The 14,114-nt window shown below is 61.2% G+C and overlaps 1 protein-coding gene across 3 annotated transcripts in view; it reads right to left on the bottom strand.

The window, feature by feature from the left end:
- Positions 1 to 12,696, bottom strand: part of SLC9A1 (solute carrier family 9 member A1) — a 30,679-nt gene extending 17,983 nt beyond the window's left edge. Inside the window, exon 1 of one of the 3 annotated variants that reach the window (XM_083810260.1) lies at positions 12,126 to 12,696. In XM_083810260.1, the coding sequence (XP_083666386.1) occupies positions 12,126 to 12,459 (334 nt within the window). In that variant the 5' untranslated portion in view covers positions 12,460 to 12,696. Of the gene's footprint in view, positions 1 to 209; positions 567 to 12,125 lie in introns of those variants that run through there. The other 2 variants (XM_083810259.1, XM_083810261.1) reach the window with 2 other exon arrangements.
- Between the last annotated feature and the right edge of the window lie 1,418 nt (positions 12,697 to 14,114).

Raw genomic sequence — 14,114 nt, 5'->3', positions numbered from 1 at the left:
CCTTGTGCACCGAGGACGGGAGCCAGAGCACCAGCACGGCTGGCCTGGCACACCGCAGGATCCAGGGACAAGGAGAAAGACAGCTCAGAGCCGAGCTGGGGTGAGAGGCTGTGCTATTCTGTGTCCAGAGTCTTTTAGAGAGGTTCTGTGGAGCCATTTAATGCATTCTGGCTGCTAGGACGAGCACCAGCCGAGGGAACTGGCAATACCTGGAGTGGGTCTGGTGTGCCGTGGAACCAGCCATCGCCGCAGGGCACCAGGGGCACTGCTCCTCTCCATCCCAGTGCCGGCCACTGGTGGGAAGGGCTCAGAGCACGAGGAGCAGCCCATGAACCCCACGTGAGTCCGCAACAGCTTGGCAGGGCAGGGCGAGGAGTCCTGGAAAGGGAAAAGCCTCTTCTGGTAACCCAGCGCCTGCAGCAACTTCATGCAGGAATGTGCCTCTCGTCCAGCCCGTGGTGCCAGCGCCTTGCCTTTCCTCGGAAACACCCACGTGGCTCCCCCAGGGCTGCTGGCTCCGCCGAGGGCCGTACCAGCTGTGGCAGGAGTCGTCTGGCTCCAGGGGGATACAGGAGGGCCAAACTTTACGCCCTGGTGGTACAGCTCCCTCCCAGCCGCAGGCAGCGCCAGCAGAGAAATGCTCACGCATGATTAATGTACTGCCCCCCACCAGGGAAACACAAGGTTGTGTTTTAGTGCGGGGCTGGATTTGGGGATGCAGAAGGGTCCCGAAAAGACGAGCAGTCTGGGGAACACAACCAAATGCGCCCCTTCGTCCTGCAGCAGCTGCAGGCAGGGGCTGCAAGCAGATGGGCCGCGCTCCCTGCCTGCCCTGACGTCCCTCCGTGCGTGCGCCCCCGCAGAAGCAAAATGCCCCCCTCGGTGAGGGAAGCCTCGTTCCCCCTGCACAGAGCCCTGCTGGAAGGTCGCAGGGGGTGAGGACGCTGCGCTCCAGCCAAACGAGATGCTGGTGCCGTGGGACCTTGACGGCAGCGCTGCAGTACTGCAGCGCAGGAGGAGGATGCAACGAGCCCAAGCACACGAGGCAGATCTGAATCATCTGCAGGCACCCTGGCTATCAGCCTGCCAGGATGGGTGCACCGCCCTGCAGAGAGCTGCTGTGTGCACTCACAAACAAGCTGCTTACGCAAACGGAGAGAGCGACTACGACGACGAGAGCTCCCTTTCCTGGGGCCCAATGCAGACCGAGCACGCGGGCACCCAGAGCCCCTCCGGCACGGAGCTGGGGACGGGTGCCTGCTGCTGGGTTTGCAATTTGCCAGCTCAGCTCTTCCCCGCCTTTCTTCCCAGGCACCCGGCAGGGCACAGCTCAGGGAAACCCGCTGAGACCTTTGCACGGAGGATCTGCAGGCTCACAGCACACCATGCCTGGGGATCCCAGCGGCTTACCCGGCGCCGTGCCGCGGCACAACCAAGCACGCACCGGGGCTTCCCCTTGCAGAGCAGCGAGCCCAGCACGGAGCTGGAACATCTCGATGCTCAGCCTCACCACATCCTCCCCACACCGGCTCATGCTCTGCAGGCACTGGCTTCCGCACCCCGTCCAGCTCGAGAGGATTTCCTGTTGGAAAACCAAGAGCGAGGGTGCCCCCGGCGAAGGCTGAGCTCTTCCCAAATTAAACCTCGCTGCCCTGACCAGGAATGCCTGCTCACAGCCAGCTGAGCCCGAGCACTCTTTAATCTTCCCTCCCCAGCCCGAAATGATACACTAATTAACCACGACGAACTGACATTAAACGCTTTGCCCCGCTGTGCTGCGCCGTGCCGCCGGCAGCAAACCGCAGCGGCGGTGCTGGTGCCCTTCGGCAGGAAGGGGCCCGTCCCGAGCCTCTGCACCAATTTACTGGCAAGCGCTGCCACTTGTGCCACCCTCAACCAGCCTGCACAGGGCTCAGCCCTGCCAGCGCCGCCCCTGAGAGCTGGCCCTGACACGGGGCACGCAGCACGAGCACAGCGCTCGGGGGAGAGCAGCAGGACAGCCGCCGCGTGGGACGGAGCTGGCCTCCGGGAGAAGACAGGACGGCCGCCTCCGATGAGGCTGGGGCAGCCCAAAGCCTGCCCGTGTCCCACGGGTCCTTGTCACCCGGTCGGTGGCACCTCGGCTGGGTTGACAGAGCGCTGCTGAAGCACATCGGGCTGGGCAGCACCAGCTCCAGCAGAAAGCATCCGTGCGCCGCAGGAGAGCACCGTGACGGTGATCCGCGGACAGGAGCGTTGAGTAGAAACACTTGAATTTTTTTGAGAGCAGGGAGAACTGCTGCAACAAAAGGCACGTACCCTCATTTTATCTCCGAAGCACTCACAAGAAATTAACAGATCAATTGGGAGTCTTTTACAGAGCTGGTATTAATTTCCTCTCAGCTGTAAAAAGGAAATGAGAAACAAAAGACATTAAATGGACTTGCCCGCATCCCCAAGCGAACAGCGTGAGAGCTGGCATCAGAACTCGGCAGCTCCCAATTTCCAGTCCTATGTTTAGATAATGCCTCTCCTTCAAACCAAAAGGAAAGCCAAGGGCACTCTGCATGAGAAGCAGATATAAAGAAGGATCTACTTGCTATTACAGGAGGGACCCGTGGCGCCCTGGACTGTCACCCAACGGCTCCAGAATTTCAAGCAGGGAGGAAACACGGAGCCACCCGGAGATGCTGCTGGAGCAAGCAGTGATGCCTGGCATCTCGAAGAGCCCTGGGCTGCTTGGTTTCTTGAGGAGCCCTCTCCCAGACCCCGTGGGGCAGAGCTGCGAACACAGCAGTGCCCCTTCGCCTCCCGATGGGAACAAGGGAGGCGTAACGCAGCCTCACCGGGGCTCCTGCTCGACGAGATGCTGTAAAAACCAACGTTCTCCTCCAGAGGAGCTTTGGAAAACTGCTCAAGGAAGGAACTGCTTGGCGCTAGGTGCCAAGCTGGATATGAAAAACCTCCACCAAGTCCAAGGTACCCGGTAGCCCCGGTCCTGCCAGCTCGGTGCCGGCATTCCTCTGGCGGGCACGTTCCCCGGCCGCTCCCAGGCCAGGGGCTGGGATTACCAAACCTGCTGAAAGCCTGCAGAGCGGCTCCCCGCTCCGTTTTGCTAAGGCGTGACCGTGTGAACCTTCCCCTGCCTGTGGCAGTGGTCCAGCAGCCGCTGGGCACGCGGGGCCAAAGCTCTGCTGCGGCTGCTGCAGGACTCAGGCTGAGCCCGCAGCCCCGTCCCGGGGCCGGTGGCATCACACCGGCACGCTGGTACGGCTGGGTTCTTGGGGGCACGGCTCATTTACCCCAAAAGACTGAATTTTCTATATGGCAACAGCATCCTCGCCTGGGTTTGTATCCTCCAGCCACATCAGAGAGGTGTCAGCAGCTGGAGTAGAGCTCTTTGAGACGGCCCAATAAAAAAAAAGGCTACAAAAACCGTTCCAGCTCCATGGAAAAGGGCCAGGAGCTAAACATAACCGCTCGGCAGCCGTATTTTTCTCAGACTTCTTCAGCTGCTGCAGCGTGCGCTGGATGCCACAAATAGCTGGGCTAGGAGGGGTCGGTGCAGCCGGTCTGGCTGAAGCCGTGGGCTTTCTGCAATAAAACCGTCCACGTTACCTTTGTACAGCACAAAGCCGAAGCTCACACTGCTCCGTGAAGATATTGAACTGCTCTGGAGTAGAAGACACTCAAGGCGATGTTCGGAGACTGCTGGTCACCCAGAATAAGACTGCAAGCGCTCTCCCAGCTTCTTGCTTTCAACCACATGGTGCAGCACTTAGTAACTGGTTCCTGCTGGCCCTTGGAGCCCCAGAAAGAGTTAAACCTGAGCGAGCCCAAGGTGACCACTGGTAAACTCCCCAGGCAGAGCAATGCCAATCGCCCTTCCCAGGAAGGGCAGATTTCCTACCAGGAACACGGGCAGGAAAGACAAACAAAAGCTTTTCAGGAAACAACCTGCTGGTAGCCACTGCGATCAGAGGGAGGATGCGATTGCAATATCTCCCCGATTACTACCGGACTTCGCGAACCGAGACAAAGCCGCGCCACCTGCAGCACACGACGGCGGCGAGCCGGGAGCCAACGCGAGTGTCCAGCCACTTCGCCTCTTCCTGAGCTCCCCGCGGGAGCTGCCGTGACGCAGTTTCAGGCCGGGACCCGAGGGGCTGACAAGTCCCGGGGGCCGGGAGCCACCTCCTCAGGCCCCGTTTCAGCCTTCCTGCGCTGGGACGGGGTCGGTCCTCCAGCATCCTTCCCTAGCAGGAGCATGCACGGTGATATTTCGCACCCAGCCAACCTAATATACGTGCTCCTGGTGGCAGATGCTCTCTTTTCTACGCTGCATTTCACAGGCACGAGGAGCCCGTGTGTTACCCCAGGGACCGGGACTGCAGAGGGAAACTGAGGCTGGACAGTCCAGCTCTCCTGTTTAAAGGTCTGCGCACGCTTAAGTCTGTGCCTGTGGCATTTGTGCTGCTAAAACCTCCAGCACCAGGGCGAGAAGCTGCCTGCTGTATGGATTTGTCACTAAGATCTGGCATGTCGTGACTCCTAAACGCAGAGTAATTCCAAGCCCTGAAAAAACCCTGCTGTAAATCTCCAGAAGGGAGCCTGCTTCTGCAGATGTGCCTCCTGCAGGCTTAATAGAGAGAGGGGAATGATTTCTCTACCACCACCCACTATTAAGTGGAATTCAAGAGCTGTCCCTCGAGGCTGATTGTGTTATGACTTTCTGGAGACAAAGACCATTGCATGCTATGATGTTTATGAGTCACTCCTGGGCAACCCGAGGAAATGCATTTGTTCCCTTCTGATTACGAGCAGTACTTTGTACTCTTCAACTTTCCACTCCGGGATCTCAGAACATCGCACCAACTTCCTGAGCCTTCGGTCAGCCCTGTCCCCATCACATCCATCGTGCTGGGGATGGAGCTAGCAGGTGGGCCAAGCTCTCTTGGAGGCAACCCCGAGCCACGCGGTGACGTATCACCAAAGCAAAAGCCGCCCAATTTTCACCACGTGGCTGTGGGCAGCGATCAATCTTTGATCTCGCCTTTGCTGAGCAACCCGCAGCAGCAACGTGTGCGTGCGTGCCTGCCTGCAACGATTTTAATTTCAGCTCTTCGTTCCCAAGCAGAAGCACACGGGTGTTCTTCTGCCTGAGGACAGAGCAGGAGAACAAAACACCACAAGATATCCCTCCCTCAATTAATACACAACTGGAAGGTGCTGGAAAATTAGAGAGAGAAGCGAGATACCATCAAGCATCACGTAGAATAGGCGGCGATCGTACGACTCGCTTCAAGCAGCAGCACATCCGTGGGCAGGAGAACCGAGCATCGACACTTGGCCAGAGCCAAACTATGGCCACAATTCCCCTTCAAAGCTTCACTTTGAAGCCAGCCAGCAGAGATTTCAAAACCCCAAGGCTGTTATCAAGCTGCACCAGAGAGAGAGGTGCACCAGAGAGGTGCAGCTCGGCTCCGGCACCAGAACCGGAGCTCCGTCTCGGCTCAGCTAGCCCGTGTTTTCGCGGAGTATTCCTGATGGATTTGGTTTTATTTGAACAAATTAAGCCTTGGGGACACAAAAAGAAAAAAAAAGAAAGTAATCAAATGTTTACGAGGCAGCTGCAGTAATTCATCTTCATCATTGCTTGCTTAAAGTTTCCTCTTTCAGTGCCCACAACCGCATCCAGAGAGCGCCTGCTGGGGCGATGCTCTTGGCGCAGGACTGCCTCCTGCACGACCCTGGGACAGCCCAGAGCCAAACCCCGGTCCCCTGAGCTCCCCAGTTCCCCTGAGCTCCCTTGCAGACAAGGAGCTCCGTTCCCTGTGCCGCAGATACCCGTAACCCAAAGAAGGACCCTCTCCCCTTCCCTCCAGCTCCAGCCAGTTTGCATTTCTCCATGCGTGCTTCGCAACCTGTTTTGCCACGCTAATTGAAGGCAGCAGCCTACTTCTCCGCCCCACTAATTTTTAAGGGATCTCTGGCAGCTTTGGGTATTATGGACAAGCTGTGGCTGCGTGCCTGAGATGTTCTGGGGTAGAGGACATCACGGAGACCATCTGATGCAGGGTCCTGAAAACCAAACAGGCCAAATACCAGCTCCTTCTGCTTCTACCCCCAAACCATCCAAGGTCTATTTGAGGTCTCAGGGGAGGGACAACTTCCCAACATGTCCCCAGGAGCTGGGCCAGCGCTGATCCAGGCTCTGGCCATCGCAGGACTTCGCCAGCCAACACTCACATCCCAAATCCCACCTGCAAGCTTTGTGGGAAGCTCACCCTTCCCCGGCCCCTGGCACAATCAATAAATGGGACGAAACAAAAGCTTCAGTTCCCGAACGGCCTTTGGGTTCAGAAAGCACAGCAGGTGACGAGGTCCCCGTGCAGGGGAAAGTCACGACTGCAAATCACGTGTCATTCTGTTTTAATGGACATTATGCCTCGCCGGGGAGGTCCGGGCTGAGATTAGCAGCACCGCTCTCACAGGCGTGTTCATCTTTCCCCACTCCACCACCATCCTGTACTCCACAGCAGGAACCTTTCGCTCTTCCAGCCCTAATTAACGTAATGGTTTTCTCAGATCCACGGATGCTTTTTTTTTTTTTTTTTTTGCTCAGACATCAGCAACGGGCAGACCAGGACGAAAACAACACCGTGGACGTTCCTTCTGAGATGGCAAACCAGAAAGGGAGAGAAGGCAAACCACAGCAAGCGCTGGATCGTTCCCCGACCAGGAAGCTGAACGCAACAAGTCTGCATTAGAAGAGGCTGTTTAAATTCATTAGCACGACAATTTACACTTGGGTGGCACCAGCTGCATCAGTACTTCAAGCTCCTTCCCTTGGTTATTCACCAGGCCTCAGTTCCCCTGCAGAACAGCCCCCAGCTCGCCGACACAAACGGGGCGACGCGTGCCGGGGTTTGGGGCGCTCTCAGCCCGCACGCCTGCCCGCCAGGCTCCCACCTTGGTATTTGCAGCCCCTGCACATAAGGAGTGGGCAGGCTGTAGGACAAACCTTGGGCTCCCCGAGGGAATCCACATCAGAGCGCCCAGACCCAGATTACAGAGCCCACGGAGCCTGCGGCAGCCCAAACCCATCCCAGCGGAGCGGCTCTGCCATCGCCCGGCCCCGCCGTGCTCCCGCGTCCTCCTCGCCCCACGGAGCCTGCGAGCCCTGCCAGGCAGACGGCGAGCAGAGATAACTCCCAGATAACGGGGAGCAGAGATAACTCGGGGCGTGCTCTCGCCACGCATCATGCACACATATTTCCGACACGATGACGAAGGCTGAAGCACGTCCGAACGTTTCTTCTCGTCTCCCTCCCGAGCCGTGCAAACGGCATTGCTCTCCCGGCGCTGTCCCCTCGTGTCCCGTCTCAGGGATGAATTTCTGCACCCCAAACCTGCTGCTCCCCGCTCCCTGCCTCCAGCACAACAGGTTTGCTACCCGGCTCATTCACCCCAACAAGTCCTTGCCCCCAGCTTTCAGGTTTTTGTGAGAGCTCCGGGGTGGCCCCTCCAGGAGCACCCAGCCCCAGGAGACGGATGCGGCAGGCTGAAAACCAGAGGGTGGCATTTGAAAAGCGCTCAAGCGTTTTAGCACCCAAGTCTGGCTGTCAGACTGCAGCTGTCAGCCTCTAAAAACGTTCCCTCGCCAATTTGGAAACCGTCCCCGCTCCTCCGAGCGCAGGATCCGACCCGCCGTGCCCACAGCTGCCCCCAGCCTCCGCCGGGCTCGCTCTGCCCACAACCCCATGTGCGTTGGTCACGTTTTGCTCGTCTTTTTCCAGCTCCTATCGCCAGCCCGCAGGCCCCGGGGACTTCCTTAATCTCGTTCCTCTCCAGACACCGGCAGCGACAGGGACGGCCAGCCGGAGCTGGCCAAAGGCAACCAACCGCCCCCGCAGCGCCGCCGCTGAACGCAGGAGCTTGGCCCGCTGCGTGCCTCGTGCCCTGCAAGCGGTGCTGAGCCGTGTCACCAAATCCCAGGGCTTTGGGCTCCCTCTCTGCCAGGACAGCTGGCTCTGCGGGGACACGCTCCCCAGGTGGCTTTAGGGCGCTCTGACAAGGACAGGGGCGATGAGGGGGCATTTTCCTGCAGGCACCGGGACGGTGCTGGCTGCTGCCAGACGGGCTGTGAGAGACGGAGACACCCCGCACAGCCCCGGCCCAGGCACACAAACAGAGCAAGGGCTGCGGAGGGGGCAGAGAAGGCAGAGCAATGACTCAGTGATTACTACGGGCTCCGAGCAGAGCCCGCTGCACCGGGCGCTGAATTAGCGTCTCGCACGCACCAGCGAGCAAAAGCAGGGCAGGAGAGCTCGGCCACATAGCGCTGCCCCGCAGGTACCCTCTGCAGCAGTCCCACGTGCAGGCGTGTAGGAAATAACGTCCCCGACACCTGCTTGAGTGCTAGGTGCAGCGGTGAGGCTGCTCCGTGAAGGACCGTGGGGACCTGGGAGCTCTCCGATGCAGGAGAGCCACTCGGTGCAGCTGATCCTACGAATAACACGGCCGTCCTCCGTCAGACCTGGCCCCGGGATGGAAATGTGACTGCTGTGCTTTTCTGTTTTAAAAGGCAGGACGTGAGACGGGCTTTGGGGACGCAGCTAACCCCGCAGGTGGGCAGGAGCGGGTGCCGTGGCTGGTGGTTTGCAGCACAACTCCGACCACCAGGCCCCAGCCCGGGCCTGGACGAGCCAGCGAGGGGACTGCTCACCACAAGCGGCTGTTTACAGCCCTGACTCACTCCTTCCCTTTCCCCCGAAACGGAAAACTATTTACAGCTGAACCCGAACGCTCCTCGTCGTCTTCTGGAGCCGTTGGAGCTGAAAGGTCGTTCCCCTCTGCTGCTGGGCTCAGGAAACCAGGTCTGTCCAGCCGGGCCTGTGCTGGGGACGGCACCCAGCCCTTCCCCACCCGCTCCTCCAGCGCCCTGCAAAGGAAACCCTCCCGGTGCCCTCACAAAGCCCTCGCAAACAGCCTCGAGGAGGTGAGTAAGGCAGCAGGGAGGCCGGGGACAGAGGGATTGGGACGTGCCGTGGAGGTCTGACGTCCTGGGGACACGCAACAGGCTGAGGCAAAGCCTCCTTGCGACACTGCAAGCTAATGCTGCTCCGCTCCTGGCACCGTCACCGCCAGATGTGGCCTGCACGTAGCTGGTGGGGCGTTGGAAAAGCCCGGTCGTGTCTGTCCCTCCCCCCCTCTTCTCCTCCGCAGGCTGAAAATACTGCTCGAGCACGAAGGGAAGCAGGCAGCAGGCAGCAGCAGCCGTGCCCTTCCGCGCTGGGATGAGGCAACGCAGAAGCAGCCCACGCCTGCGAGACACGCGTCGGTCACAAGCGACATGTCCTGTCCCAAAAAGCGGGGTGCAGGAGTGAAACGAGGGGATGAAATGCCTCAAAGGGGCATCCCCAGGATCCTTGTACGTCTCCCCTTAAGCCCCAAAGGCTGTCTGTGAATTACCCAGAGCAATAAGGAGAAACTGAGCAACAGGACAAGGGTCTGGCTGCATCTCCTGGCACAAGGAAGAGCTCTGTACGTGCTTCCGAGCCCCTGGACTGCCTATGCCGTGTGGTCACCCCCTGGTACCCCAGTGGGGGACACCTAGAGGCGATGTGCGGGGCTGAGACACGGCGGTGGCTCTGCAGGGCGCTCCTCCACCGCGCGCGGCTCCACCACCGGCCCACCCAGGGGCATCCCGAGCTGCAGGAAGGGGAGGTCGGGAGGCACCGAGCCCTCACGGGCAGCAAAGGCCAGGTCCCAGCCCAGGCTGCCTCAATTCCTGAATTCCCCCGTGTTGAGGAAAGCCCCTCGCTTGTCCCCCGCACCGCTGCCTGCTCCCGGAGCATCGAGCCGCGTGCGCTACCAGCGCCTGCGGGGGAAACAAGGCTTGTTTTGCTGCTCCTGCAGAGCTTCTTCTGATGCAGGACAGGATGGATGGGGCGAGTATTTAGATGCGGAGCGGCGAGACGTCCGTGCAGGTCACAAGCCGAGGGAGCCTGAATATTCAGCTCTACCAGCAACGTGGGAACGGCACGCCGAGCCGGCCCCGCCGGCCCCCTCACTCTGACGCAGTTTCAAAACCCTGGGGAAGAGGACGAGGAAGAGGACGATGCCCCGTTACGGCTCTGCTGCCAAAGCCCCTGCTACTTCGGTAGCCGAAGGTACGGTTTTGGCATCAGCAGCATCCCTGCAGAGCACCTGCCATCCTCGAGGGACCCTTGCCAGAGTTGCAAGGCAGCTCCCAAAATACTCCCCATCACCGCACAGCCCTGCGGAATACTTTTAATGTGAACAAACCGAGCTCAGCTGACGACCAGAAATAACTTTCCACGCAACGCAAACAAACCCTAACTTCAGGGAAGGCTCCCAGAACAGCCTCTGGCTGCCCAAGGGGACGTCCCCGTGCCCCACGGGCCCTCCGCTGCCCACGGAGGGGCTTCGGGCAGCGAGCGGAGGTTCCCAAATTGTGCCCTGAGCTCGGCCGAGAGCAGGGCCCTGGCTGGACAGGGGCCAGCCGCGTTAGCCCCTCCTTTCTCCTCCGGCTTCCGCACAGATACTCCTGATTTCATCACTCTTTACTCCCCGAGACAGACGGCGGAGAACGCGGTGCAGTAGCCCCGAACGGCTAGCAGAGGTCGCTTAACATATGCTAGGTGAGGCATGGGAAAGAAGATTTCAGGGCTGCGTTTCCTGCGGCGAGGCTGCGTTCAGCTACGCGCGCTTTGAAGCATTTTGCTCCACGGGGGAAGCCCGGAAGGGATGAAGCCCGCGTGTCCCGCCTCGCCGCGCCGCTCTGCTCGCCCAGGAAGCCTCTGGGTCGGAAACGTTTTCACTGGTTTGCCTACGCGTGAATAAAACATGCAGGAGGGATTAGGAAAATGGGGTTTTACCGGCCTGTGCACTCTCGCAGCAGGCTGGGAATGGGATGAGATATTTTAGGGGAAAACTTAGGCAGGGAGTGTCTGCGCTCCTGGCCATGTCTGGGGTCTCTGGGACCCACTGGACCAGGACGGAGCATGGTTTAAAGTGAGCTCCCGAGGGAAGTGTCCCTGGCTGTGATGTCTCAGGACCCCCAGCAAGATTTCAATCCGTTGCAGTGCTCCAGAAGGAACACTGCTGCTAGGGCTGTTACGGCTCTGATGGTAATTAAGGAACAAAATTAAGACAACACAGATCCTCCCTCCCTCCCGTCGCCCACTCTAGGTCTGGGACGGGCGAACATTTCACCTGCCCTCTCGGCTTAATCGCAGCCGAGAAATCCCCGGCTGGAGCGGGGCCAACGCGACCTCCCGAGGTCTGGCCCTCGGGTGCCGGCGGGCACGAGGCGGTCGCACCGCGGCACGCCGGCGGGCAGTTCGCTCGCTATCGATCCAGCTGCAGAAGTTTGGGAAACACTCGGTCAACACCCGCCGGCCGCCCTGGCACGCCGCTGCGTTCCTGGAGCCGTCATCCCGTGGGGTCTGCTCCCAGCCCGCTGCCCCCGGCCGCTCGCCACCCTTCCCGCATGGGTCCTCGGGGGACACGCCGCGGCGGCAGGGGGTTTGGGATGCCCACCCCGATTCCTGGGAGGAAGGGGAGGCCGAAGCCGGGAGAAATGGTAAGTGATTTCTCCAAGGTTACAAAAGGCGTCTGTGGTTCGGGAAGGAAACAAAGCAACGAAGCCGACGCTTCCTCCCCGGTGCTGCCTGCCTCCCAAATGATGTAAAGGAAACCTAAAACGCCCCTTGCCCGAAGAGGGGATGGTCAGCGCTCGGGGAGCATCTTCGCTGATGCTCTGGGCATCAGGACAAGCAAGCCTGCCCCGACCAAGGGGGCAGGGGTGCCCGCTGCGCCGGCTGCTGGGCCTGCAGGAAACACAAGGTCGCGGGGAGAGAGATGAGACCCCCGTCCTGGGGTGCCCGGGGGGCTGCCCGGGGTGTGCAAGGGGATTTGCCCGGGGGTGCTGCCCCGTCCAGCCAGGGGGTCGCACCCGGGATGCTCCGGGGGTCGCACCCGGGATGCTCACAGCACCTCCCCCGTGAAGCCCGGGGGTCCCTCCCGGGGATACCGTGGGGCGCCCACCCGGGAGGTCGCTCGCGATGGGGACCCTTCCCCTCACCCAGCACCCACTGCCGCCAGCACCGCCGACCTACCCAGCTTCATCAGGCAGGCCAGCAGGATCCAGAGGGAGATCTCAAAGGGGATGCGGACGTGCGAGTAGTCGATGTCCAGCACGGGGAAGGCTTTGCGGGGCTTGGCGTGCCCCTCGCCCGAGTGGTTGGCCGCCTGCTTGTTCAGCGGGTGCATCTCCTGCGCCGTGGCCGGCGGCGGCGCGGCCGTGATACCCCCGGGTTCCCCTCCCGGTACCGGTGCCGGGTGTCTCCGGGAAGGCTCGGAAGCCAACATGGGGTTGGCCTGCAAGCCCTGCCCGGGGAGCAGCGAGCCCAACAACACCAGCAGCACCCATGGCAGGAGGCGCAGGGCCATGGCGCAGGGCGCTGGGCGCGGCGGGGGCTCGCCGGGGACCGGGACCCACGGGAGGTTCGGGCTCGGAGCAACCCCGGCGGTAGCCTGCGAGGAACCGGGACCGGCACCGGGGCTTGGGCGGCGGAGGAACGGCGGAACATCCCCCGGAGCGGCCGGGGCGGCCGCGGGGAGGAGGCAGGGGCGGAGGCGGCCCCGCAGCGCCTGCGGAATGCAGCGCCCTGGGCACGGCGGCGGGGCCGGGCCGGGGGCAGGGCGGGGAGGGGCGGAAAAAGGGGGGGAAAAAGGGGAAAAAAAGAAAAAAAAAGGGGAAGGGGGTGGGGGGGCGGAGGGGGTGGGGAAGGGGGGTGGGGGGGCGCGAGGGGGAAGCGGGGGTGGGTGGAAAGGGGGAGGGGGGAATGGGGAGGGGGGTGGAAAGGGGGGTGCAGATGGAAAGGGGGAGCTGCAAAAGAGGGGTGCAGGTGGTAAGGGGGTGCTGGGAAACGGGGGAAGTGGGGAGGGGGGCGGAAAGGGGGGGGGTAGCTGGGAAATGGGGTGCAACCGGGAACGGGGGGCTGCAAAGCAGAGGGTGCCGCGACGCGGTGCAAGTGGGAAGGGGGAGCTGCAAAGTGGGGTGCAACTGGGAAGGGGGGGTGCTGCGAGATGGGGTGTAACTGGAAAGGGGGGGGGGTTGAAATGGCGCAACTGGGAAGGGGGCACTGCAAAGTGGGGTGTGCTGTGAAACGGGGTGCAACTGGAAAGGGGGGGGTGTTTTGAAACTGCAACTTGAAAGGGGCACTGGAAAGCGGGATGCAACTGGAAAGGGGGCATTGCAAAGTGGGGTGTGTTGTAAAACGGTGCAGCTGGAAAGGGGGGCACTTCAAAGTGGGGTGCGATTGGAAAGGGGGGTTGCAGGGCTGAGGGGCGTGCTGCAAAGTGGGGCGCAGTTGGAAAGAGGGCACTGGAAGGGGGGTGAGGGGGGCTTTGCAAAGTGGGGTGGAACTGCAAAGGGCGTGCGCAGGGGCAAGGGGTGCACTGCAAGGCGGGGTGCAGCTGCAAAGCAGGGTTAGAACCCAACAGGGGGAGCAGAGGAGCAGGAGGGCACTACTGCAAGGCAGGGGGCGACTGCAAGGGGGTTGCATGGGTCAAGGGGTGCGGTGCAAAGCGGGGTGCAGTGCAAAGGGTGGGGCAGGGAAACGAGGGGGTGCTAGAGCAAGGTGGAGTGCAGTGCAGGGCGGGGTTCGGCTGAAAAGGGTACACGGAGGAGAAGCGTGCGGCGGGCAGGGGTGCAAGCCTCAGAGGTAGGTGCGGTGCAAGGTGGTGCAATGCCAAAGGGAGGTGCGTGGAGGCAGGCTGAGCACGTGGAGGGGGATGAAAATGCGTGGAAGGGTGCACAGGGGCGAGGTGGGCACAAGGAGTCAAAGGGGCCGTAATGCAAGGTGCGAAAGGAAGGGAGGGAAGGGGGATCTGGGCCCAGGCCGGGCGGGTGCTGCTGCTGGAGGGGTGCAGTGGGGTGACACTGCAGGGCTGGGGACAGCAGAGCACTGGGAGAGCGGAGCAGCCGCCTGCCTCCTCCGTGTTTGCTGTTGGGAGAGGGGAACGGGGCGGTGGGATTTGCAAAGCTTCCAGTGGGGTTAGAAGGGGCCTGGTGGGCATTGGCTGTTATTCTAGGCCGGCGG

The sequence above is a fragment of the Anser anser genome, assembly GCF_964211835.1.
Source record: "Anser anser genome assembly, chromosome: 24".
In the NCBI taxonomy this organism is placed as follows: domain Eukaryota; kingdom Metazoa; phylum Chordata; class Aves; order Anseriformes; family Anatidae; genus Anser; species Anser anser.
Note: the sequence above shows the minus strand (reverse complement) of the source record. Positions and strands in the feature narration are given on the sequence as shown.